The following is a 27,723-nucleotide window of genomic DNA, read 5'->3' on the forward strand; positions in this document are numbered from 1 at the left end:
GAAAACTTTCAAAAGAGCAACATCTTCAAAGAATGGTGTTTTACAAAAAACTTACAAATTTATCACAAATCAGTTATTGGCAAAGTGACAGGCCATTGTTTTTGGGAGGGTTTATACAGAAATCTCTCCATCATTCAATACAGAAGCATTACAGTAACAATTACAACATGTAGACTGAAGATGCATTCTAAGAGACAGGGAGAAAATCCCATCATAATTATAACTAAGGAACATTAATAAGCAAAATGTATGCATTATTTGCATCTCTCATGAAAACAATACAAACCAACACAACTTGCTAACAATGTAACAAGCTTAGACTTACCAGCAATATGAATGAAAAAGGTGAATTTAAAAACATCAATATTAAATAACTGATTTATTGATCCATTTATAAACGTATTTATTGAACTAGCTAATTGAACAGAATCTATGTAGTGCCTTTTGGGATCTTCAAAAACCAGTGGATTGGGGGATATAACATCCCATTTACCTATAATGTAGAACATTAATGTTGGGTGGTGCACTAGCAGCCATTGGATTCTAAACTCATCACAGTCAAAGCAAAGACTCAAAAGGCGCATGAACACCGCTTCCAGCAACCTGGTTCTCACATTACAATCATGTGGCAAAGGTCACCTCTAGCCACCCCCACACTCTTGCCTGCGTAAATAAACGTAGCACTTACTATAGTTAAAACGGGAACAGTGAAAGGTTAAGAAACTAAGAGAAACTTATGGAGCAGGGCAATATACTGTAGGCAGGACACAAAGAGTTATTTACAAAAATCTATTTGCAGAGATGAGAGGAGTCTACAACTACTTAAAATCTGGCACTCAACAATCTTGCCTTTTGAACTCAAGACTAGGCAAAAAATGTCAGGAACATCTCTTCGAAATTTCCAATGGTCTCTCAGCAGTGTACTTCTCCTTACTTGTCTTTAGGTCTTCACACCCATTTGGTCATGTTTTGCTTTAATGATTTCTTCTCCTGATGAACTCACAGCATGCTTCCAGTAAATAGCGGTCATCAGAAACACTTGCTTAAGAGGGACACCAACTCTGGTCGATGTTATTAACCCCTTAAATCGTAAAAGAACGTTTCTTTCAAATCAAAAGGAGAGGTTCCTATCACATTGTCTCAGAAATGTCTCCAGCACGCTGGAACAGGATTTCTCCTTCAATAAACAACTCAGGCTAAAAACAACCTCTTTACATATAAAACACTGAAAGTACAGAAGAACGAACAGTTAAAGCACAATTATATGTGCCATCCCATTCTTGGTAGATAACTGTGTGCGTGTTTATCTGTGTGTGTGTGTGTGTGTGTGTGTGTGTGAGTTGCCAGCTTGTCTCTTAGCGGCAATGGTGTGTGTATTTGGGTTCATAATTTGGGTTCATAATTTACCAGACCAGACAGGCGAAAACGACATTTGTTTGTCTGTGTGTGGGTGTGGGTGTGCGTGGGGTAAAAATTTGGTCAGAACTGTTGGAACGGGCAGCGCTTGTGTGCGTATGTAGGAGGTTAGCCAGTGGAGGTGGCAGCTGTAAAGACTGGGCCACTGTACACACTGTCCCCGGACACCTCCCCCATGGCCTGCAAGGCCACCGTTGCTGCCATGGCTTTGGCATGCTTCTTGTTGGGGCTGGCAGTCTGAGGCTGGTAGTCCGTGCCATTGATCACCACCTGCATGTGGGAGCAGACAGCAATCAGGTGTCTCCAGAGAGATACAGTTACACACATGCACATGTAACGGGTGGTCTCTTGCGTTGTGTTTTAATGTGATGTTACGTGGGTCGGCGAGTGAGCGAGTTTCGAACTGAGGTTCTTACTGCTCGCTGCCAACCCCTTAAAGCCAGCGTCGTTGCCAGTTGAGCAAATTGCCGTTAGGCTGTCGGCGAAAACGCTACTTAACCAGGTCTCAGGGGGAGTGACGTAGCCGCTGCAACCACTCGGCTACCTGCTACCCGCTACCTAAGGCTTTACGCAGGACTCACACGAGCTGATCACTTCAGCTCTGCTACACACATAGACACACCGTGCTCTAGCCAAAAGCCAAAAGGCTCTTTCACACTTGCACACTGTCCGTCTGTCTCACACACTCTCTCACACACACACACACACACACACACACACACACACACACACACACACAAACATCAGTGCTCACAAGCGCACTCACAGGGACACAAACATGTCCAGTGAAATCACTCACCCTTAGGGCTGTAGCATTCTCACACATACAGCTGAGCCATGCTGCTCTACACACATGAGCATGTACACACGCACGCACCTTGAAGAGGAAGTTCTTGCGGTGGTCAGGCCCGCTGTCGTGCACCATGACAAACTCTGGGGGCGCCCACTTCTTCTTGTTACACATCTCCATCAGCGCTGACACAGGATGTTTTCCTGGATGGAACAGGAGAGGATCAGCTACTGAACTTAGATTTACTTAGCCGTAGTTTTAATTTAGATTTACTTAGATACTATTATTTGGTGGTCTGCTGATGAAGGAATCGTTACACAACAATGGGACGCACCCAGCAAGTCCTTCATTACCACCAGACTGCCAGACTTCTGGGTCTTCTCCCCCTCTGCTACCAGACCTGTGCCAGAGACACAAAAACAGATAAGCTCGCGTCACGCTTTTAAACACACCTGGAGAGACGTCCTCAGTATGAAAAAGTTCCTTTGTTTTTGCTGTCACTGAAACACCCTGACTACTACTTCTCTGCAGTGAAACATGCCAGTGACACATGGTCTCTCTCGTACCTTTACGGTCGGTCTTGAAGTCGATCACAATGGGTTCCACAGTACCCTCTCTGTATTTGCCCAGTCCCTCGCCCGCACGCCAGCCCATCTTCCTCATCAGGAACTCGCCCACACCCCCGGAGACGGGCGCAGCTCGCAGGAACTGGTCCTGAGGGAGGGGGGGCAGAGAGAGGGGAGCACACAGGGTACAGACACTACATCAGCATCTCAGCTTCACACGTAACAGCAGGACTGTACATCCAGTACAACGGCCAGATTGTGTGTGTTATTAGGAAGGTAAATCCTGTCTGACAGCCAGATGGAGTTTTGTGTCAGACTGTTTACTGCACTGCAAATGAATGTACCCACACTTAAACAGTAATATCTCCCTCACTGTCCTGAAACATGGACCTGTGAGGAACTCAGCGAGCTTATGACACTAAAGCTACAGGTCTTTACATCATGGAGAAAATCAGTCACTCTTGTCAGATGCAAAATTCTGTATGATGACTTTAACATGTTACAAAAATGCCTCATATCCTGACAGCCACACAGAAAAACTCATCTGCTGAATATGAAGCTGGCTGCTCAGCATACTTCCTGCAACATACCTTTAGAGGGTGAAGTAAGTGGGGCGCTACGCTCAGGGTCTAAACCTGGGTCTTTGAATCATCAACCGACCCCCCCCCCCCCGTGCTTGTGTGATCACAAGCTTAGAAATTCCAATGAAATGGCAAAACGCATGCAAAATTAGTCTTCTGTTACGTGTTTAATCTAATTACGCTGCGTCACTCATTGGAAAGACTTGCTGGAAAAGTGTTTACGTGAACAAGGGCGCGTCTGTCTCTCTCTACTGCCACGTCTCCACAGCCAGGCCAACGTGATGTAAATCTAACAGCCGCACAGTCACACTGGGCTGAGAGGGGCAGCTGCTGTGGATGTAGGTGCCTGAGGGACATATCACTTAATGAAATGCAAGGGGTTGTGGGTGCAGTCATGAGTCACAGTCTCAGTTCCCGGATGCGTTTTGGGACTGCCGTCACCAGGTAGGACATGAGGAGGAAGGGGAGCCCAATCCTGCAGGCACTGGGCTCAGGAACCAGAGAGAGACAGGGGCCCTGATGATACTCAGGGATCATGCCATGCTCTGCACTCAACTGACTTTCATTTTGGAGATCACCTCTGAGCCAGAAATAAAAGCCCCACGGGAGAGAGAGGCAGCGCTAACTGCACACTTACTGAAACGACTCAATAAATGTACACAAATGCACACATAATTATATATGTATATAAGGGTGTTGTTGATGTACATACCTTGGCCCCATCATCGGCCGTGCATCTGATGAGAACAGAAGGGGCCTGACAGTGACCATGGCAACAAGGCAGCTACAAGGACTGACCCTGCAACAAGTTTCCATACAGAGGGGTGAAAGTTCACAGGTCAAACTGTGAACTCCCACCTCTCTCACCTTAAACCCCCCTCCCGCCCCGAGCAAAGGAACACTCCCCCTTTGCTGGGTCCATCCCCAGCGCCTACAGCAGCGATGCCCCAGACATTCTGATCCAGACACTCAGCATTGATGTCATCAAGTATCCCCCAATTCTAAACTATTAATATGACTACTCAAATCACACACATTGGACCGACTTTTATAGAGCAGAACCACACTCGTAAATGTACCCCTGTGGCAGAACAATACCTCTGCCACAGATGTACACAGGTGGAAGCTGGCCAGAATGGACATTATGAGATGATTTCATGTTTCAAGAGGCCTGTTACTATGTGATAAAACAAGCAAAAGTGAAAGAAAAAAGTGAAAGAACCTCCATAGATTTTGTGAACCATCGACTCTGGCTTGGAGCTGCAAGTTGTGCTGGGAGAAGGCCAAGCTGTGACAATCTGCTGAAGGTGAAGCAGAGCACCGTGCTGCCTTCTGTAGGTTTCTGCATATGACTGCCAGGAGATTGCAAACTCTATAACAACTCTCCTACCCACTGCTCCAGGGCGACAGTGCCACCCAAGTCCTGTATTATTCAAAAAACGTGGTGTAGTGTGTCCATTTAACAAGCATGTCCTACAATATGTTAGGAGGGCTGTGTAAGTTAGCACTTGGCACATAAAAAAAAAATTCCAATTATAAGCCCTTGACAATAGATAATATGACTATCCTATCAGAAGAGGTCACTGCACTATTGTGCCCCCATGGTGTGCGGAGGGGGGGGGGGGCCTTCTAACTTGATGACATTCAGAGTGAGTGAGCAGAGGGGCTCCGGGTGCCAGCTGCAGCGCCCACACGGTGCCACTCTACCCTCCGCGGGAGAACACCCAGTCCAGATGCTGGCAGACGTGGTGGGGGGGGGGGGCCGTCGGGCGCACTCTCGTCCTCCTCCCACCCTCTCTGCAGAGTTAAGAGCCCAGAGGCAGGGCGCCCATCCTGTACCTGCTTTGATAAAATTTCACACATAAAGAGCTGCATCATCGTCTCCAGTGGTGTACCCGCTTCACACTGTGGACACAGGCTGGGGGAGGGGGGAGGGGGGGAGTTGGGGCTTTTGGGACTTTTGGTTGCCATGCATCAAAACTGCCTTTTCTGTAACAGACCAATTCCCTCTATACTGTTCACATGTTGAGGATTGAGCTTGATGATTTTGTTTTTAGATCACTATGTCTGCTCTTCCCTTAGAGTAGGTTTTATGGTGAAGAGAATACCGTGTTAGAGTGGGTCCCCTACAGAGATATAGGTCTCTGTGTTGTGGGGTACAGTGTTGTTATGCCACCTGAACAAGGCTCAGTGTGTTAACGTGGAAAGGTGACCTCTGCGGCGCTGCACGTTTTGACAGGCAGCTGAAATGGTCATGTTACAGTGACGAGCGGAACAGACAGGCAAGAGTGGACCTATCTCAGCAGGGCAGCGAAAGAGGCGCTACAGGTTTGGCTGCATGAAAACCAAACAGGCCGCTTGGGATGCGGTCGCTGACCGGCGAGATGCGTGAAGCGGGTACACCCATGGACACAGACGAAACAGACACCAGCACACCAAGTGTGTTTCCTGAGTGGGCCAGAGTGCAGAGGGAAGGGGGGCGGGGGGGCAGGTGTGTGGCAGGTCAACAAGGCCTGGGATTCCTCCGAGACATCAGGTCAGTGGTGTTTTTACATGATTAGGGATGCACAAATTACAGTGCGTGTATGTATGACTGAGTGGTGTGAATGTGGATTACTGCATTGAATTTAATTATACCTCAGTGTAGCTGGTTTTCTTTCAAGCACACTACCACCAGGTATACCAAGGTGGAGACAGGCCCGGGACTGGGATCTACAGATCATGTGACACTCCACGTAGCCAAAGGGCACAGAGGAAATAATTATGCTTATTGTGACATCATGGATTACAATACATTTTAGTTTGCACACAGTTCCCAAATATAAAGTGCAGCACTAAAAGTGTTTGTGGTGGTTTTATTGCATACCGTGAGATTGTGAGAAACTTCACAAATGTGGTGCAAGAATATTGATTTAATAACTGCTGGTTTTTATTACTCCAGAGTCACAACTGCCTTAGAATGTAATATCCGTAATAAAATGGCCCCAGGGCGACAGTCGTGACTACCTACTCCAGTGACTGTATATATGTGGTTGCATGTATGTTCAGATAGTTTGGAGGAGGGGGAGGGGGGGGGGGGGGGGGGAGTACTCTGCTCTCAGCCTCACACAATCTCTCTTTCTCTCTGTGTTGCCATCCCTCTCAGACACCCAGTCTGCAGTGTGCACACACAGGCAGGATGTTCAGGAGGAGGGGTGAGGCTTTACCCAGTTTGCAGTACACTCACAGGTGCGGGGGTGTTACCTTCTTGATCCAGGCCTGAGGCCCACTAGTGGACAGCTCTTCAGAGGACAGCACCTGGGCGCCCGTGGAGCCAGTGAAGAGACCCGGGATGGTGTTGGACTGGGCCCATGCATCCACCTGTGGGGGTTAAGGGTAAAAGGTCTGAGGTTAAGGTCATGGGAGGTTCTGCCTCCATTATCATGGGGCAGGAGAATTCAGGTTTGTGGATCATGATTCTTCCATGGGCTTTAAAATATGCTCCAATTATATGGGCTAAGACATTGGGAGCCCTCACTGACTGATTTAGCACAATGGTAGGGCAATAAAGTGGAACCACAAGGTCTGCTGTTCATTATGCGAAATGCTTAAACCTGGATATGCATTAACCACTGAACAGGTACAATAATGTACTGTGAAATCAAAACTAAACACAAATGAGTATGTGTGTACATGTGGTGCTAGCTGATATTGAAAGATACAGTACCAGTCAAACCTTTGGACACACTTGATTAAGATTATGGGAAACATGCATTCAAAGAAATGTTGATCTAAAGGCTTGTGCTCAAATGCTTGAAATTTGCTTCTTAGACAAATATAAATAGTGAATTGATGCCTATGTATGAATCTAAATTTTAGGATAGTTTTGATTTGTTTAACGCTGCATATTCCCATCTGCTTTATTTCATCATTTTGGTTTTTTTACTCTTATTCTAAAATGTGGAAAATAATGAAAATGAAGAATAAACGTTGTGTCCATACTTTTGACTGGTACTGTTTGTAGATCAGTTCAACTCACTTTGAGAGTACATCGGGGGAAATCCCTGAGTAGCTGACATTCACTCATGCAAACAGCCTTTAATCTGACACCAAATAGCTGGGGCAGATGTGTTCATGATGTGTAGAAGCCTTCTGTTCTTTGGTTGTGTGTGTGCAAATGGGGATATTAAACCTCCCTTGCAAACACAGTCCTGCTGCAGGTGAACAGTATATTGAAGGGCATGGGTTTGAAGGATGTAGGCAGAGATCTGAATCTCTAGGTTTCCACAGCAACATCGCAGTCACCACTGAATTTGAGAACTCAGTTTTAACACTGAAATCCTCCTGTAATGTTCAGGCTGTATGTCAATTGATGTTGAGCAATTTATTAACATAGATGACTGATAAGCTAAAAAAATCCAGTATGAGTGAAGGAACCCTAAAACAGGCACATTCCATGAAAGAATAATTTTCTGCACCTTCCTCACTGTTTCCATATGACTTTTTCCAACAGCACAACTGACCCGCTTGGTTCAATTTCTGTTGCATGACTGGACAATTTCAACTCTACTCGAGCAGAAATTATGTATATTAATGAGTATCTGGCTAGTTAATTACTTTTTACTGGCTGTCTAAATGGAATATGCTTCCAGTATAAATGTGTTTGATTCAGGATGCAGAAGCTAAAATCCAAATCTACCAGACTTACTGAACAAAAGTTGCTTAACAGAAGACAGTGTTAGGAAAATCAGCTGCGAGGAAACTGGCATCTTTTTTAAGTGGGTGGAGTTACTTGCTTGTGGAAGAAACATGCTTTTCATATACAGAGGTAACGTAGAGCTTCACCAAAGATGAGCACAAGGAGAGCAGAGGTTAGCTCGTAGGTAAGTATTACTCAGAGTGGAAACTGTGGTTTGGGAGCTGTGTTAAATTTGGTGGCCCTTTTCACTCTAACTTTGAACAGCAAAATGCAATAGGCAAGGGCCAAGTTAGGAAACCTGCAGTGGCTGACACAGCACATGAACACAGTGATCTCTCTCTTGTGTGTGTGTGTGTGTGTGTGTGTGTGTATATGTGTGTGAGACTGCTGAGGAAAAATAGCAAGAGGTGTGACCACACAGCTGGATGTCTGGCATCTGAAACACCATATTTTGGGTAAATGATTTTTTTCCACTGACAAACTGCAACTTCACAAGTGGGATTGCAGGAAGAGTGGAAAACTGGAAGCAAAAACCATACGCTTGAGTGCTTGAAATGTGTGAAGGAAAACCTTTGCCTTTCCCCCAAAACTGTCTGTTTGTTCCACTGCCACTTTCTTGAATGTATAAGGATTGTTGTCTTTCCATTTCCATCATTGTCAATAACTGAGCTCTTCGAACAAGTAGATGCCATACAGGTTAATTTTTAATTGTTCATTGTAATAGTCTGTCTGTGGGAGCCAACCAATAGATTAACAAGCCATAGCTGCCTAATTTGGGGCATGTTAAATACAGATATGTGGCTGGAGAGCAGGAGGCTCAGTTTTCAGCTACCTGTGCTTAGGTGGGTTTCATTCCTTTGTTGGATTTCTGAATGTTTTTTTAAATAAATTTTTGTTTTTTGGTTCATTTTTGTGAGAAATGTTAGCCAGCTTCTCCACAAAATGAAACAATAATCCAAAGCAAAAAAAAAAAAAAAATCATGAGTGTTCAGCTTCATTTCTGCCACCAGGTGATGGTTACAGTAATTTTCACAAACAGGCAAGTGAAAGAAGCACGTCACTTGTCTGTGTGTCTGCTGGTAGGTGCGTTGCCTGACAGTTCTCATTCTCTCTCTCTCTCTCTCACACACACACGTACATCCACACACTGTGGAGTGAAGTCACCGGGAGCTTACCTGCTCCTGTGCCCGACTCAGCATGCAAATGGCGTTGACATCGAAGGGGTTCTCCGCCAGCCGCTTCTGCGCCACGGCCCTCTCACTCACGGCTAGCGTGATGTCCACAGGCTGGGAGAAAAAATGCCACCGGTCAACCAAAACACAAGCACACACATCCCCATACATCCTGACCAGCTTGCCATGTTTCTCCTGGTTTCCCAGGTCCAGCCAGCATGTGTGAATGTCCAAGGGCCCAGGTCTCTGGGGAATCCCAGCTGTCTGCTCTAAAATCAAAAGCAGGATAAATAACAGCAGGCAGGGAGGGCAAAATGCAAGCCTGCCTCCTACAGGTGGGGTAAATATATTAACTTATATTATTAAATATATTATGTTTTTTTTATTTTGTTTGTGCTGCAGTTGACTTAAAAAAATCCATTATGCAATGGAACATAATGCACAACAATACACAAATCAAAAACTGAATTTTCCCATACATCCATCTGTGAAAGAAAAAGAAACAATTCAAAATCCTCTAACGTTTTTGGCAGGTTAAATAAATTGCATCTAAACAGCGGCCATATGAAGACAGCTTGATTAAAAGAATCCCACAGTTTAAACCCAACTTGAGCAACGCAGTGTGTTCAGAGTTAACTATATATCGTCCAGTAGTTGGGACCATGCAGTGCAACAGCAATCCTGGAAGAAATGACAACCTCTTTCTTTCTCTCACAAACACACACGCATACTGCAGATGTGTACTGTTCTACTTTGGTTAATGAAGTCTCAAAACAACTCAAATCATACAAACAGAATGAAAAATCAAGCATGCTAGAATGATTTTCAGAGCTTAGTTTAATAACCAACATTGCATTGTACAGAAAGCAAACAGAACATCCTAACAACTAAAAAAGGCTAAAATGCTACTTTTAATGAAGAAACAAGCCTAATGTGGATACATCAGAGGAGAGGAGTTCAGTGGGAATGTTGAGTTCTGTATTATACAGAATAACTAGATTGGAGACTGCAATCTGCCATCTACTGTCCAATTTAGTGTCCAGAATGACCATATAAAATAAGGAAACAGACATTCTAGGACAAATGGCTGCTCTATGTGCAAACATTTGACCTCTGTTCTACATGGGTGTATCCAATCTAGCACCACTCATTATCAGACATAATCTCTATTGGCTACAGTCTATGACCTCTATAGGAAACTACAGCCTGCTGCCCTTGCAGTTACTTTACAGTTTCCAAAACACCCAGGCACTATCTACACAGATGTTTTCCTCACCCTCTTCTCACATCCCAGTCCTGCTGTTTAAGGTATTAGGTGACCCACTTTTCTCTTGCTTAACAGACGTGTTGTCTTTTCTTAAATTTGTGTGCAGGTGTTTGGCTATCCTTTATAACTCACGTAAAAATTACTGACGCAGATTCACAATGTGGTTTTGAGTCACATGGAAACAATGCCATCAAAAATTCACCATTTTAAACACTTGTCAAAGGGATTGGGTATATGGCAGAAACAACAAGCCATTTCAAAATTAATATTAAAAAAACACCACTCCTAAATAAGGACTGTGTCAAAATGACTTCATGAATTTATCCAGAACTTTCTCCAACATTGTCACCCGATAGCGGAATGGACTTCCACACTTCATCCATTCTGCCAAAACCCTCATTATCTTCAAGAAATATCTGAAGACAGAGCTCTTCTGCACTCAGCTGAACACCAGAAACACTACCACCTAACGCAATTTGTGTCCTAAACTTTATTTTCCTTTAAAAAATCAAATATAATGGTTTACTGCACTCGTATCTCTACCAGCTAGCTTCTACCTTGTCTGGCCAACTACTACTAAACATGGTCATGCAGCACTTCTAATACTGTTGACTCATTATAAGGCTTTTTGCTTGTGTTGTATTCTGCCTCACTTGTAAGTCACTTTGGATAAAAGCATCTGCCAAGTGAATAAATGTAAATGTAAATGTAATTGTAAATGTAAATGGCCTAGTGTCAACAAGGTGACAGTTATGCACAGGTAAGCCACTCAGCAATGGAATACAGTTGCAACACAACTGGCCACAGACGTTAGCAATCATTCTCATATTGAATTCTTCACTGAATATTTAAGGGTTAGAAACGGACATATAGTAGTTTCACTATCTGCAAAAAACTGTCACTTCTTGTGTTTTGCTTCCCTTTTGATTAAAAACTATCCATGAGTTTCTTTAGAAAGACCATTCAAACACCTAGTACATGCACAATAGACTAGTTTTACAGTGATTTTTCCAATGACCTTATTTATTTCAAGGAAATACCCAAATATACAAGGCTTGGTTACACAAACTGAATAGCCTAATCAATCTTCTAACCTGGGAGTTCACTGAGGGAAAGACTGTTTGCTATGAGTTGTCTTCGCAAAAGTGTGGTGCTCTGCAGCTCTGTGTAGTTCCTCCTCCCTGCAGACAGGGGGTGAAATAGGAAAAAAACAAAGAGGCCTGGCATTTTGTGTAGATGGCTGGTCTGGTGGAGGAGGATGGGGGTCAGGTCAAGGGGAGTAGGTGCCTGCCTCTGGCAGGCCAGATCAGCTCTAACAACCACTGTCCACCTGGGCATCCGCGACAGCTGGGGACTGTGGCATAGGAGCATTTCCCACCTGAAGAGGTGCGTCAGGGAAGACGCTGTCGTTCTCCTTGCCTTCTTCGTCCGCTGCTGAAGCTGTTGTTCCTGCAGCCTTATCTCCCTTCTTGTCTACAGGAACCCACTCTCCATAGGCCCCATCACCCTCCCTCTTGCGGTGCTGAGACCCTGAAGACACTGGGAACTCCTTAGCGTAGGCCGCTTCGGTTCTTGTTGCTGGTTTTGCCGATGAATTCTGGACAGGGTGAAAGGTGGGAAAAGGAAGGGAGAAGGTTACTGCAACATTAGGCGAAAACAGTGAATAATGCAAGCATTTCAGGAATGTTTGCTTTAAAGCAGAAAATAACTTTCAACCGCAGACATGTTCAGCCACATGTGAAAAACCTGAGATGACATCTGATGTTTGATGAACACAAATAGCTGTGAAAAGATAATACCCAGTTAACAAAAACACTATTGCAGGAATAGCTGGGTAGTGTTGTGCCTGTGGAATCAAAATCTGTATGTAAAATAAAGCAGACAGAAAACAATAAAATGAATAGATTTCACACACAAATAAAAGCCTGGATGTATAATGAATACATTGGACAGTTTACATTATATTTAATGAAGTGGGCATTACGATGCTGAAAATTTTTTTACAATAATACTGCCTGACTAAATTCTAGCCACTTCTCTGGGTCAGGTTGGCTGCCACTGATGTACAGCACATCTATAAATCTTCACACAACTGAACCCATTTCTTGCAGGAAATGGTGCTGTGGCACTGGGAGAACACCACGACAGTGAAGCCTTACACTGAGGCTGAAGGTAATTCCCTTGTTCTCCCTGAGACCCACTCCTGCGAATGGCTTCTCGTCATCCTCGTCATCAGACACATGCGGCTTGTTAACAGCCATCTCCTCCTTACTCTCTGCAATCTTCTTACACTTCTGCAAAAAAAGAACAAAAAAGAAATAGTTATTCACAGTGCGTTTCCCACATTTACCCCCATCACAGCTGCTAGCAAAACACAACTACTGTTTGGGTCTGGATGCCTAAATCTCAGTCTATTCACTCTCTAAACTGTTTTCAACATTAACATGAGAAATAAAAGATTAACTCTCATTCAATGAGGAAAATTCTGTGATAACTCTTGGGAAAAACAGGATCTTGTGATCTTTCTTTTCTTTTCAACAAAAAGTATATTTTCACACAACTGCTGGGTACCATGCATTTTATGTGATCTCCACGTAATGGGGTGCATGGGGCTCTGTGGCTGGGCTTCTCCATTCTCCACATCTCACCTCTGTGAGCTCCTTGATGCTGATGCTGTTAGCCTTCTGCGCCACCTTCCTCTTGACCTCCTCGATGTTGGCAGTGTTGGGCACAGCCGTGGCTGGCGGCTTGTTGGTGATGGTGGGCAGGGCAGGCATCGCTGTGAGGGCGCTCATGGTGGACAGGGCTGCGTTCATGGTGGCCACGGCTGCACTCATAGTCATGTTGGGCATGTTGGACATGCCCATGGGCAGGTTTACTGGGAGATTCATGGACAGGGGCAGGGACATGGGCGTGGGGACTGGGGCTGGGAGAGGCAGCTGGAGGATGGCCTTGGGCCTAAGGCTCTCGGGAATAGGCATGCCGGCCTTAGCACACATGGCAGCTGCGTTGGCCTTGGCGATTTCAAGCAGCTGGTCCTTATCTGCGTGGAAAAGGGAGATATGAAGAACATCATGCTTCAGATGAAATAATTCTGGTTACAAACTGTGTTAGAGAGAGGCTAACTTGCCAATTTACATACAGTATAAATGTAGGTTCTGGGTGTATATGTGTGAGCGGAGTGCTAGAACGAAGCACTCATGAGAAGTGGCCCATTTACAGTATGGAGGTCATGAATTGATTCAGTTAAGATCCAGCAGCTCAGAACACAAAATGTCACATATGTACAATCTTGATCGTGGGTTCTCACTGTGATTGCTGGTTTTAGTTCTAGCCCAAATTACAATGCCATAGTGAGCTGCTGTTGGTATAAACCAAGGGATATATGACATAAATGATCACTGGAGATGCCTGTGGTATGGAAAGAAAGGGCAGCCGTACCGAGCTCAGTGAGGCGCGGTGGGGTCTTGCTAGAGCTTCGGCGGGCGCGTGAAGCGGACCTCCTCTTGCGGAGGATGAGGACAGGGGAGTGGCTTGGGGTGCGCTTCCACCGGTCCCGCCGATTCAAGGGGAAGCCACTCCTCCTCCGGCGAGAGCTGGAGCGCGACTGCCGGGACCTCGAGCGGCGAGCCCTGGACCGCGACCGCCTCCTCCTGGCCGGGGAACGGGATTTTGAGCGTTTGCTTTTGTCTGCGGACTTAGATCTCCTCCTGCGGCCCGGAGACCTGGACTTTGAACGTTTCTTTTTAGTGGGCGACCTGGACTTTGATCGCTTCCTTTTGGCAGGAGACCTGGACTTTGACCGTTTCCTTTTAGGGGATCTGGACTTTGAATGTGACTTGCGTTTTCTAGTCACTGACTTCGACCTTGATCGCCTTCTCCTTGCGGGAGACTTAGACTTGGACCTTTTCTTCCGACTGCGAGACGGAGACCTGGATTTCCTCTTCTTTGCTGGAGACTTGGACTTTGATTTCTTCCTTCGAGCAGTAGTTTTTGATAGGGACCGTCTTCTTCTAGAAGATGAAGTGGACCTAGAACGCTTTTTACAAGTAAGTGACCTGGACTTTGATTTCTTCCTCCTTGAGGGACTTCTTGACTTTGAAGATTCCTTTCTGGTAGGAGATGCTGGAGAATGTCTTTGTTTAGACAATTTACTTTCCGGAGTGGACTTGGTGTCTCTTCCAGCATGTGGCTTTGCCTCTGTTAACGGTGACTGGGGTCTCAAAGAATCACCATCATGACTGGCAGGAGATCTTGAATGTGAGCTTCTAGGCAATTGTATAGACTTCTCATCACTTTCAGTTTTCTTGTCCATTAATGTAATGTGATTCGACTCTTCCAGCACTGATCTGTCTGACAAGGGAGGAAGCGATTCAGACCGCCTGTCAGACTGTGGGGAAACAGACCTGGACCTGTCAGTCTGCTCGCCTCTACCATCAGACGCACCCTGTGACTCAGAATAGTGCTGTTTACAGGTCAGTTCTGATTGACTGTCAGCACAGGAGTCTGAGGGCACTGAAAAATCCTGATGAGTCAAAGCCATCTCCGCTGTAAAGCACTTTTCAGTTTCACCCCTCTGTGGAGATCTACTGTCATGGGGCTCCTCAGAAACATTAGCCTGGGCTTTAGAAGAGAAAATACTTGCCACTTCTTTCATAGGAGAAGGCTTGTTCCCCACCTTGCTATCAACTAAAAAGGGCACTGGTTTCCAGGACCCAGTGGGGACAAAGCTTGTCTCTGAGCTGTCTGTGCTGTGTTCAACAGACACAGCAGATGGCTGTCCCATTTCAGGGCTGGCAAAATCTAAAGGGGGTTCTTCTTTCACTGAGTGCCCAGCTAGAACTTGAGGAGTAATTTCTTCAGAAATAGCATCTGCCTCATTTGTCTTCTCCAGAGTCAGACTTGTATGGTGGCTGTTTTTTGATTCATTTGATTCATTTCTTGTGGGAGAGCTTGATTTCGAGTGCTTACACATCTTAGGAGAGGAACCTTTTCTTTCTTTACTGCCATGTTTAGGAGATTTAGATTTTGACTGATGTCTTGTGTGGGATCTTGATGTTGATCGCTTACTCCGGTGAGCAGATCTCGATTTCGAAACGCTCCTCCTCTGAGACTTGGATTTTGATCGCCTCCGCCTCACTGCTGACCTCGACTTTGAACGCCTGGAACGCCGCGGTGACCGAGATTCAGACCGCCGTCTTTTTGGGGACCTTGTTCTGGATCTATTCCGCCTTGCTGATGTGGATCTTCTGTTTCTCCTTGAACTCCTCAGGATAACTATGGACCTTGATCGAGTCCGCCTGGTTCGCCTGGTTGACCTGGATCGTGACCTTCTACGGCGTGAGCGGGACAAGGATCTGGACTGCCTGGTCCTTCTAACAGACCGGGACCGAGAGCGTCGGTTTTGCCCATGAGACCGAGACGTCCTTGATCTGGACCTCGAATGCTTGCGTCTAAGTGATTTTGACCGAGACTGACGCGAGCGTACAACAGATCTGGATCTTGTGCGACGAGTGCGTTGCACTGACCTAGATTTTGACCTCCTTTTCCTGGTACAGGACCTGGACTTAGAGCGTTGTCTCCTCTTGGCAGAAAGAGATCTGGACCTGCGCCTCCTTGAGCGAGACCTAGAGCGCTTTTTCCTGGGGCTGTTCTTCCTCTTGGAGGCAGATCGAGATCTCTTCCTGGAGGTGGAATGGGCCTTTGGAGAACCAGATTTACCAGACAATTGCTTTGGGCTCCGGGAGGGACTGCGGCTCTTCTTTCTTGGGGTATGACGAGTTGTCTCCTTCTTTACATCCGAGGGGGATCGTGATCTGGAACGTGATCCAGACCTGTTTCCACACCTCTCTCCACCTTCTCCATCCTGCTTCCTGTTTTCATCTGTTGGGATGTCCAAGTCCTCCTTGTGTTCTCCCCTGTGATCAGGTGAATGTGCATTGTGAAAATTCACCTGCTCACCATTGTGCTCTGCAGCCACACAGTCCACAGCTGAAGAGTCTTTCCTATCAGTGGAGTCCACCATTTCCTCAACAGGCAGTCTGCATGACATGTCTTTGGTGCTAGGTTTTACGTGATCCGCATAGTGTTCTACAAAGGTGGATTCACACTTTACAGTCAGTGCCTCTATTGAGGGCGTTGCGTTCTCCATGTGTCTGACATTATCTGATGTGACCACAGGCGATGAGGTGGAAACCAGCTTCAATGCTTGCTTTGACTCCATCTCAGATTCAGTTCCAGAAGCCGAAGTGCTCTCCGACCGAGAACGGGTTGGAGATTTCTTTCCCAGCTTCTCCTCCTCTCTCCTCCTCTTTTTTTTCTTCTTCTTGCTTGTGTGTCGCTTCTGTTTTCTTGTCCTTCCCTCTCCCTCCTCTCCTGTTGGATCTGTGAAAATATCATTGCAGACTGAAGTAAGAATTAACACAAATGAACAAAAATGATCAAAATATTTTATAACAACTTCAAATATAAATGTAGTTTTTCAGTGGAATGGACCACACACATTCTCTGCTGACATTCAATGGTTTTCAACACATAAACAGAATGCTTGCACCAAACCAAAGCCCCAGGCCCGATATCAAAATCTAAAGGAAGTGGTTGTGGATTTATCAGAGATCCTACCAAAGGACCTTGGAAAGTGCAGTTTTAAGATGATTTCATTCATTTCCCCTTAACAATGAGTTTGATGTGTTGCCAAAAAAGGACTTGGAAAAAGTGCTTCCATTTTGTCTGCATCAGCAGTGTTATACATGATGTTCTGCTTCTTCAGGCTGAATCCGCTGTTCACAACTTGCCTGTGTGCAAACGTCTCGAACCTTCCTCCACATCATCTCCTTGGTCATTGTCTCGTCCCTGTTTATTGGCTGTGGCTTCGTTCTTTGCACTATATTTATAAAGGAAAAAAAATCACAAGTTACTTCTATGCATTCAAATAAGTCTCAGTTTCCCCATAAACAATGCCCCACTATATTTATGATGTATTTGTATGCATTTATTTCTAAGAAAACTCATTTCAACTGCCTTTTCAAACGTGTACGTTTAATGACATTTTTATACATTTTCCCAAAACAAAGGAATATTGACCCCCATAGTGTACCTACCCGTGTATACCCAAGATAATAAATTTGCATGTCAGATTAAAATAATCCTTTAACTAGTGATTCTAGGTGGGTTGCTGACAGTATTATTTTAACTAACTATTTAAGACTCACAGGAAATGAATTTTCAGAAAAGGTGATGAAAACCACACTGGAAGACTAGGTGAAGGTAATATTAACTGGGATTATCTATATCCCTTTTGCACATCCATCATTCCACATAAACGGGGTCCCACCTGTGTCGATTTCGGGCGTCTCCATCTGAGTCCAATCCTGACTCAGAGCTGCTCTCTTTCTCTTCTCTCTTTTTCTTCTTTTTCTTTTTGCTCTTATGTCGTTTGTGCTTTTTACTTTTCTTACGTGGCGTTTCACTTCCCTCCTTGCTGACCAGCTCCTTCACGGCGACCGTATTGTCAAAGACTTTGTCTGCCTCTGCTGAAGAAAAATGCAAAGTACTAATCATTTATTTCAGTGTCATGAATACCACGCATTCTTTAGGACAGATAAAGATCAATTATCCCCAGTCCTTACACATAGGCCATATTTCCCTTTACAAACACTCATAATTTCCCGAATCTCATAACACTACACATCCATCCAAAACAGATATTGGCAACATCTTCACTCAAAATATTCTTAAGTCTTCATTGTCTTATAAGTTAGGGGTATTCATTCCAATAGCCAGAATAGTCATTCCATGTGAAACAAGACCGACTCTGGCTTGACTCTGTAATGAAAAATTGCACTGTCTGAAAGATGCCTGGGCAGGCGTGAAAATGGCAAAATGTACTACTGTAATGATACGATCGTACATTTTGCCTATGACAGAAAAACATGAAAAACATAAAGGTTTAGGCTAAATTTCCAGAAAATGGGGGTTATGCCAAAATTGGTCCCATTTCACATGAAATAGCCTTAAACTTCCTTAAGCAAAACAACAATACAACTTCCCTTACTTTCACCATGACAAATATTTTGTCCATTAAAGAACATTTCAGCAAGATGAAACAAGAGCACACAAAAATTCAGTATCAAGGACAGAATGGTAAAGTTTCAGGAGAGATTTCTCTTGCAAGCAAGTTACCAGAAAAATTTCCTGTTGGCTCAAAATAACATCATATGCTCCCATTCTGACTGGCTGCCATGTTTACATAATCTGATACCAGGGGTAGGGAATCATGTCACTGACTTCAGCATATACATTTGGTCAGTTTTTGGATTTTTGATAAAGAGGTACCTTAAAAACTAATATTATAATAACAGTATTACAATAACATAATACACAGTGAAAATACTTGAAAAAGATCTGCACATTGTGCGTCCTGATATGGCATATCTGGAGCAATGCTAGTTTGAAAGTTGTATGTCCAGTATTTATTATGTTTTGAGTAGAAACTGAATAAAATTAAAATCCAGAACAGTCTGCATGATATTCACATGCAAGTGAACAACACCAAAACCACACAATGAATCTTGCATATCCTGAAGGGCAAAAATACTACAAATAAGGAAATTTGACAAGAAACTACAAAAAGGCCTAAAGGGACACCGGTGTTGGTCCCTGCACAGAAAAGTGGCCTTTGACACTGAAGGAAACTCACCTAGTTGTGCATTTGTGGGATTTTCCATTGCTTCAGATGGGTGGGGGTGTGTACGGATTTCCTCTTGGCTCTCCATTTCATTGGTTACCCTTCCTTCATTCTCCACAGAGTGGGACACTCTGCCGTTTGGATGTCCTTCGCTGGTCACCCTGTTTGAGAACGAGTCCATCAGGCTGGGGACAGCATTTCCTTGAAACATCAAAGCTAAATTCTAACACCTCATGGCAAAAAAAAAAAACTTTACAGTGCTACGTGTGGTCCGTAAAGGAAGCCCCAAACCAAATTCAAAGGATAAACTGCTCGAGTTGAGTTTTGGCTATTTGCGAATGCAAAGTGCTCCTTGTTATCTGCATTCAGTGGATGTGCTGATGAAATAATCTATTCATTGGGAGTGCTGCTTGGTTCGTAGATAGAGGACTGAACTACAGACACAGTGCTGTTAAATTATGAACAAGGACAGTTCATATCCTCACAGTCGGAGTAGTATCATTAAAGCACTGTTGCAGCTCACAAAAGACTTGCATGTGAATCCTTCACTTCCCCAAACAAACACAGTTAAATTTTTTCAAATGAATAAGTGTCACAGCACATTCAAATCCTTACTACCTGACAAAATTTTAATGACATTTTAACATGGCAGCAGAAAACAAAGACAAACGCAGCGCCATAATCACTTGGTCTGGCCTTATTTAGTTTCTTCGGTTCTTTGTTAGTTTTCAAGGTCATTTCTAAGCTTCCCTTTCGACTTTCAAGCTCATATATCAAACCGTAACTAAATACAATGGCAGTAAAAATCACAAGCACTTCTCTATGGCACTGTATTAATAGCTGGAGTATAGTGAGAAACAGCAGTGTGGCAGAGTGGTAAGCAGTCAGTCTTGTAACCAAAAGGTCCAGTTCCCTACTGGGGCACTGCTGTTGTACTTTGGGCAAGGTACTTAACCCACAATTTCCCCAGTAAATATCCAGCTGCATAATTGGACAAAACTGCCACCTAAACAAGTAACTCTGGATAAGACTGTCTTGTAAATGAAAATAATGTAATGTATTCCTCATACTTATATGTAAAGATTTAAAATAAACTGTCCCATATCAAAATAAAGTCCCAGCTCAAGTGAATATTACAGCTCTGATCATACTTAAATATCCACTCTCCCTACCAATATTACATGCTTGGTGCGTTGTCTAAATAAGCTACTCTTGCTTTGCTCTACTCTCAGGTATCTGAACTCTGCAGTTTTGTCTTTTTTCCACAGCCTCCTCCCACTACCTTAATAAAAACTGCCAATCAATACTGTGAGAAAGACAGATTTCATTTAAGATACTCCCACCTGCTGAATGAACGCAGCACAGAAAAACATAACGGCTAAAAGGAACCAGAGTGAACACTATTTTTTCTATGTGTGGGTCTGACAGCTAAAAACAAATCAGAAATATTCTTTCTCTGAACATTTAGAGCTGCACATTTTGATGGTGAACATTTCCTTTGCTGGATAACTTACAACTCCCACTTGCTGACTCACAAAATCCCAGAAAGGCTTTAAAGCTGGCACACACTATGACTTAAGCTCAGATTTAGAACTGTCTTTTCAGGTTTTGTCACACTGAAACTGTACCATGGCTTAACACCTAAGATAATGTGGTGTGAGAATCCCAAGAGCGATAATTGCTCGTCCATTTACCTTATGAGCTGTGAAGAGATATCAAATCTTGATATTTTTGCCAATTCCTGCTCACAGCAGGGTTTGATTAGCATGGAGGAATTGCCAGCAGCTAATGGAAAATGATCGCTCAATTAGGATGCTGTCACACTGCTGGCCAGTGCACTGCCTATACACATACATTCAACCATCACCACTCAATTTATAGATACAAATAAAAAACATGTCACTGACTTTGCCAGCAAACATTTTAAACCAGCAGTGTTACACAATTTTCTTTCACATAAAATTAAAAATAAAACATTGTGACAAAGACATTGACATAATTGACAGAATCTACTGTTTTTTCCTGTGGTTTGCAGTTACTCCATAATGAAAAAAATTGTAAATCAAACTGCTTCTTGGTTTATTAAGATTACTGTGCGTAATAAAATGTTGCTCATTCGCAGACAGACTGTATATAATGTGTTTCCTTGAATGACAACTACACAGTCTGTCACAGGAGAAGAGAGTAACTCCTGACAGACTGCTTCAGGAATATGGAACAGTACTGGGGGACAAGGTCAGGTGCACAACTAGCTGTGCATAAGATTGAAACCAAGGGAGTGGCTCCTGAGCAATGCAGACAATACAATTACTTGCCTGTGAAGAGACATCATCAATAAAGGTTTTGTGTAGACTACCGCAAAGTAAACACGGTCACTGCGTTCAATTGCTGTATATCTTACTTAGATGACACAGCCTACTCTCAGTCCACTGGGGACCATTTGCTACACTTGTGTCAGGTGTCGGAATGCCTTCAGACACATGGTCTCATGTGAAAGCCAGAGAAATGTGTGTTCAGTAGCAGGGACACTGCGGGCTGTGATGGCATCAGTCCTAACCCAACAACTATGGAAGCTATCCAGTCTTACCTGACACCAAAGAATGTGAAAGACATTCAGTGTTTCCTGGGGATGTGCAACTGGTACAGGCCCTTTGTGGAAAATTTCAGTGATGTAGCTCAGTTGCAGGAGCACTGCCTGGACCTGGACGATGGAGTCTGAGATAGCTTTTACAACACTTAAGGAGGCCCTAGGGGCAATGAAAAAACTCCATTACCCCGACTTTGACAGGCAGTTTAAACTGCAGACCGATGCAAGAGATGTGGGCCTGGGCACAGTTCTCTATCAAGTAAAGGATGAGAAAAAGAGTATCATAGTGTTTGCTAGCCGTGCACAGAGTCAGACTGGGTGAAATTATCAGATGATAGAAAAGGAATATTTGGTGGTTGTGTGGGCCATAAAATAGTTTTGGCCTTACCTAGAGAGCAAACTGTTCAAACTGGTCACTGACCAAAATTCCCTACATGGGCTCTAGACGATCAAAGACGGCAACAGCCAAATTAGCTGACTGGGCTATCCTGTTACAAGAATTGGATTTGGAAGTGGAGCACTGCAGCGGAGAAAATAATCAGATGGCTGATGCTCTCTCCATAGTGCCCCTGGCCTTAAATAGAACAGACACAGTGACTCCACAGGGGGATGCCTGTGTGGTTCATCCACACTCAGTAGCTATGGCTGGTGCACACGTGTCCTCCAACAAGCCCGATAATGAACTGATGATCTTCCGGAGAGCCAAGCTATGGGCTGCCCAAAGGCAAAACCTACAGACTGGAGTGCTGCCCGGGAGTGCAGGAGCTAGGAGTCAAATTGCGAGGGCCACTAGACAGTATGTCATTATTGACAGACTTCTTGCAGAACACACAGTGCAGCTGACATGCTGGGTGGTAATACCATCGAAGCTGTGAGAGAAAGTGCTGCAGTTCTGTTATGACAGCACAGTTGCTGGCCACCTGGGCTGCACAAAGACATCGGAGATTTGTCTGGAGGGGAACGAGGAAAGAGGTGGAAGCATATGTGAAATCCTGACCAATGTGTCAAACAATCAAGATGGAAAATCAGAGCTAGTGGGTCTGTTGGTGAGTAATTTAGCCAGTGGATGCTGGGTGCAAGTTACTCTGGACCTTCTGGGCCTATTTCTGTGCAGCCAAAGGAGTATGGAGTACCTCCTTGTGGTGATGGACCAGTTCTCTTTGTGGCCTGAACTAAGAAGGGCAACCTCAGAAAACGTTTGGAGGCAGATTGAGGAGTTGGTGATATGTAGATGGGGGGTCCCGAAGCGGGAGTTAAGAAAAGAGAGAGGGACCGGTAGCGGAACGGTTTAGTTTTTGGGTTTTTAAGTGCGTGTGAGGTTAATTCTGCAAGAAGAGCAGAAGCAGTGTACCAAGTTTACACACAACTTACTGACTTCCCAAAAACACTTGCAACGGAGTCAGCGGATACGAGGCGGACAATGGAACGCGACTCACGAACAACGTCTTACCAAGTGGATCTCTACGGCGCAGCACAGCTGGATGTCGGAGAAGTGAACTACAAACCAGGGCAACGAACTAAGGGTGGGGCGTTAACAAGTCCAGGCCGGGCAATGTTCAATGAATTTAGATTTTTGTACGAAAATTGATTCTGAATTAAATACGCGTTTGTTAGTTTACCTGGAGTTAAGTGGTGATTCCCTATATGTTGACTTATAGAAAGCACTTAGCTAACACTCCGTCAGCTGTTTGATTTGAGGGCACCAATCAATACTCAATCAAGCAAAACAGCAGCTGGTTGATTTGCGTTTCGGTGTGATTAAAAACTTCACTACTTAGACAACCAAGTAAAAACTCAACCCAGTATTTCCCACCAAGGTAGCTAGTTAGCTGTCACATTTAATCACAAGTTTGTCACGTTTTAGAAAGGCACTATCGAAATGGACAACACGCCAATAGATAGGTCAAATGCATCTGTTCAGCTGTCTGAAAGAACGCTAACCTTACCTTACTCATTAGCTAGCTACATAATTGGACATTCTGACACCTCGGTGTAACTGGCTTGGTAGCTAGCTAGCTAACTGTACTTGGTCCACAACACGACGTGACGCAAAATGCACACGCTAGCTAGCCACATATTATCTGGCTAGGCAGCTCACTTAGCCAGCTACCGCCAGCGTAAACTAACGTTACACTTGGTCGCTAATGCGAACAACACAAACTGGCTAGCCATCGTGATGCAAGCTGGCATTTGCTGCATCCATCTCTACGATACATAGCTGTATAACAACAATCGGCGATAGCCAGTCATTTATTAAATTATGTTAACTAGCGAATGAGCTATGGTTTTACGAATTTGCCATCTTTTCTAAGTTACGTAAACACAAAACTCATGCTGTTGTGCTGTGTGCAATCGCACTAGCCTGCGATTTCAACCGTAGTCAGGCCAGTGCCTGGTCTCCAATTACACCAGACATAATGCTCATATAGCCTAGCCATCTGTGTGCACGTACAAATATTTTAATTTTAAATATCTTAACATATGCTTACCCTGTATGCTGCACTTCGTCTTCAATTTGTCGTATTTTATTCATAACGAAATCCCGGAATATTTGCTCGATGTTGGTCGCCATGGCATGACCGAGAAAACAAAGTCCTCCGCAGTCCCAGCATCCTCTAGTGATAGGGACTTTGCTGCGTCAAAGAGTACAGAATGACAAGAGGGAAAACAAAACCAGAGCCGTTCAACGGCTGAACAAAACCCCCTGTCCTTACAGGCAAAAACGATGTCCTCTGCCGCGGTTGCACTAAAATTACAAGAAAATGCAAAACATTCATTAAAACGCTTATTTTCGATAGTCTATGGTACCTGAAATTAACGACACTGCATGTGATCACCAGCATGAAAAAAAAAAAAAATGCTGACATGGAACTTCAATGTCTCTTACTTTCTGCATTAAAGATAGCATAACTTTAAGTATGTTTAAATGCAGTTATTACGCTACATGCAAATGATACAAATTGGATAAATACTCCTTGTAAATTATTACATATGTACAGCTATATAATATACTGTGATGTGTAATTATTGTTAAAATAGTATGTGTGGTCCTCAACCATAGGTGTTTTGAAACACCCAAACCACCTGGACTTTTTTTTTTTTTTTTTTTTTTTTTTTAACTTTTACTCGCTCATGTTTCAGTTGGTTGAAGCCGGATGGAAACAGTGCTTTTGATTTATATGTGTCTACAGAACAATGTCGGATTCATAGCCGGCAAAGGTGCTGGCTTGATCAAAGTGGGTATTTACAGACACGGTGTGGAGTGGTGGTTTTAGCCAGGCCAAGTCCTGTCTCATACATGTGGTTCTTTATGGTGAGTGAATTCAGTCCTAAAGATCAGCAGCTGTGCAGAAGACCGCTTAGTCTGACCTGATTCCACTGCATCTTGGCTCCCAGCATTTCTTTTGCTCATTTCCTTCCCCTGTGTCCACCTGCTTTACTCGGGCTTTGATTTCCAGGGTCAGGGAAGCGTAGATTCTCCGCTCCTGCCCTTAGCTTGCTGTCAGGCAACCCCTGCTGGGTTCAGGTGTGTTCTTTTTAGATGGAGGCACCCAGCAGAGTAAAGCCAAAGGCCAGTTTGCTTTTATCATTGCTTTATCATTTTTTTTGCCCACGATTTTTCATCTTTTTGAAGTATTTACTTTATGTATTGTCACCAGAGTGAACAGGACATGTAAAGCCTCATCACTTTCAGCTGGGGAAATACTTGGACCTGTCAGTGACAGATCTGTAGTATCAATACTCACTGTGTCCTACAGGGGGCACACTTCAGTTGTCACTGGCATATCTGTAGTCTGACCACTCAGTCTGCTCTTCAAGGAACAGACATAGCTTGAGATATGGAAGTCTGAAATGTTCTTGTTTGTTGGCATCAGTCTCAGGTAGGTGCTATGCAGACTTACCTGTGGATGAGATGTACTCATTTTTGTCCACTTTCAGCCAGTTCTAACAATATACAGACCAGCTGATTTGTGATGCCTGTGAGCAAGCAGTAGATATCCACTCTGACCTTTTGCCCTGGGGTTGAGTGCAGCAAGCAGACATAATTTACATAATCTTCATAAGTACTTACACTGTTACTACAATTAGAAAAATTCATACTTAGGGCACTGCAAAAAAATCTTCTCAGGTGCAGTAATGTCAAATGTGTCTGAGATGTATGTGCATTCTCCCTTTCTAGACTGTGTATGGCCATGATTTGCACATGCATATGAAAATGCACATATCAGACGGTTATTTAATCAATCAATAAAATGTTCAGCATAGCATCTCTCACAAAAGGATTATTACAGAGCACAATGCAAAGTGCCTTGTCCTAATTTGGATACTGAGCACTTGTTGGGTTTACATTTGATTGGTGCACTAACACACCTGGTAGTTTCAGTTGTGAGGGGAAGGCTGCAGTGACACTCTCCCTCCAACAGAGGGCATGTTTGGCTTGTGGCTTGTAGAGGAGAACTGCTTGGTAGTTAGTGAATGTTTGGTGATCCTGACATTCCCACAAAAAGAGACCTGAAATGACTTTCCCCTCCCACAGGAATAAAACAGCAAGACAGAGAAAATAATCTCTTCTTATGGAGGAAAAAGCAATAAGACATTTGACTTGGCCCTTCCTCCTTTCCATGGACTCCAATTTCATCATTTCTATTAACTTAAAGAAATAGTTTTCGGGGGAGATCACACTGACTGGGGAAAAGCAGGGCTGTCTTGTGAGGCCTCTATCTGTGCTGTCCATACGCTGTTCTGAAAACCTGTGGAATCTAAGTTTATATTACTTCTCAAACATTTTAATGCATAGACCAGCCCCAAATATAACATCCTCTTCTAAACCGGCCTTGGTATTATTTGCTGTGCAGACCCCATGTTAAGTTTCATAACCAACAGTTTGGCATTTAAATGGTTGGACAAAGTTTAGAGGAATTCAGGTGAAGAGCCTTGTCTGAGCTGGGGTATGTACTTGCAACACTCTAGTCAGAAGCTAAAGTCAAACCCAGACACTGAGAGGGGTCCTAGAGAGTCAGTCAGGACCCATGTTAAGAAAGACTAAGGACATGAAGAAGGCTGGTGCTATGTGAGGAGGAGGACACCTCTCAGACTGGCCTGCTGTCCTCAGTGTGAGTCAGTGGGGCTCTTCTTCCTGGGATGGGGAGGGATGAGAGGCAGTGGAGTGTGTGGTGCTCCATTCCTCTCAAAGGTGGAAGAAAGAGTAGAGAAAGGTGTGACATCCAAATCCAAACTTTTACCATCCACAGGAGCAGGGGCTGAAAATAATCAACACGACAAAATTTCACCTACGAGGACAGTAATTCATTCAACTAGAGAAGCAAATTACACTAAACAAAATCAAGAGGGCTACTGGATACTGACTATATTAATATTATCACCTGCCTGCCCATCTCATAAACCCAAATGAAAAGAGGAACCATCAGACTTACATCATTGTTGTTTAAAAAATAAAAAATTCAAATTACTATGGCAATAATACTTATATGACTCTAAGTGGTGCTCTAAGACCACTATAATATCTGTGTTTTCACAAACAAAGATTAAGGGGAGGATAATCCATTTCCTAACTACGTACCTGAAGCAGATGACACCAGTTCTCGCAATCCCACATTTCCATACTTTTCTACATTTTTGGTGTCCAGTGTTCCTTCTCCCCCTCATCTCCAACCCTGTTCCTTCCTCTCCTACTCTATGAGGTCTTGGGGGGTATGTGGTGGGGGCTCCCTATTGCCACATCAGTTCTCTTGGCCCCTGAGATAAGATGTCTGCTTAGCAACTGTGAGAGATCCAAGCAATTCTGAAGATGAAGTAGCAGCGTACAAGGGAACAAGGATTAAAGGGAGACTATTCAGACCCTATCAGCAGCAGAACAGAATTATACCTAACAACCCTAGACCCTAGACCTCAAACAGAGAAGTCTTTCAGTAAACAAAGGCATTCAGAAAATTTCCAGCCAGAGCTGGTTAACATTGCC

At 44.0% G+C, this 27,723-nt stretch overlaps 1 protein-coding gene across 3 annotated transcripts; it reads right to left on the reverse strand.

The window, feature by feature from the left end:
- Positions 1–420: 420 nt before the first annotated feature.
- On the reverse strand, positions 421–24,346 carry LOC118785467 (protein SON-like). Of its 3 annotated transcripts, none has more exons than XM_036540123.1 (14): positions 24,233–24,346; positions 19,169–19,317; positions 17,804–17,999; positions 17,265–17,353; positions 13,912–16,854; positions 13,119–13,513; positions 12,630–12,764; positions 11,849–12,067; positions 9,207–9,317; positions 6,597–6,713; positions 2,773–2,920; positions 2,541–2,606; positions 2,294–2,409; positions 421–1,686 (listed from the first exon to the last, which is right to left on the reverse strand). In XM_036540123.1, the coding sequence occupies exons 1-14, from the start codon at positions 24,313–24,315 to the stop codon at positions 1,525–1,527; spliced, it is 4,929 nt and encodes a 1,642-aa protein (XP_036396016.1). In that variant the 5' UTR covers positions 24,316–24,346; the 3' UTR covers positions 421–1,524. The 3 variants fall into 3 exon arrangements, with proteins under 3 accessions (XP_036396016.1, XP_036396015.1, XP_036396017.1); XM_036540122.1 differs by having other exon boundaries at positions 17,804–18,002; XM_036540124.1 differs by lacking the exons at positions 421–1,686; positions 2,294–2,409; positions 2,541–2,606; positions 2,773–2,920 and adding an exon at positions 3,428–4,152 and having other exon boundaries at positions 17,804–18,002.
- Positions 24,347–27,723: the final 3,377 nt, after the last annotated feature.

Source organism: Megalops cyprinoides, chromosome 11, assembly GCF_013368585.1.
Source record: "Megalops cyprinoides isolate fMegCyp1 chromosome 11, fMegCyp1.pri, whole genome shotgun sequence".
NCBI classification, from domain to species: domain Eukaryota; kingdom Metazoa; phylum Chordata; class Actinopteri; order Elopiformes; family Megalopidae; genus Megalops; species Megalops cyprinoides.

Bases quoted from the DNA above. Each gene is read 5' to 3' on its own strand.
- LOC118785467 (XM_036540122.1), bottom strand. From the start codon at position 24,315: ATGGCGACCAACATCGAGCAAATATTCCGGGATTTCGTTATGAATAAA. The intron at 12,068-12,629 runs GTAAGGCTTCAC...CACCCTGTCCAG, and splicing joins GAATTACCTTCAGCCTCAGT to AATTCATCGGCAAAACCAGC. The intron at 2,410-2,540 runs GTGCGTCCCATT...TGTTCCATCCAG, and splicing joins GGTAATGAAGGACTTGCTGG to GAAAACATCCTGTGTCAGCG.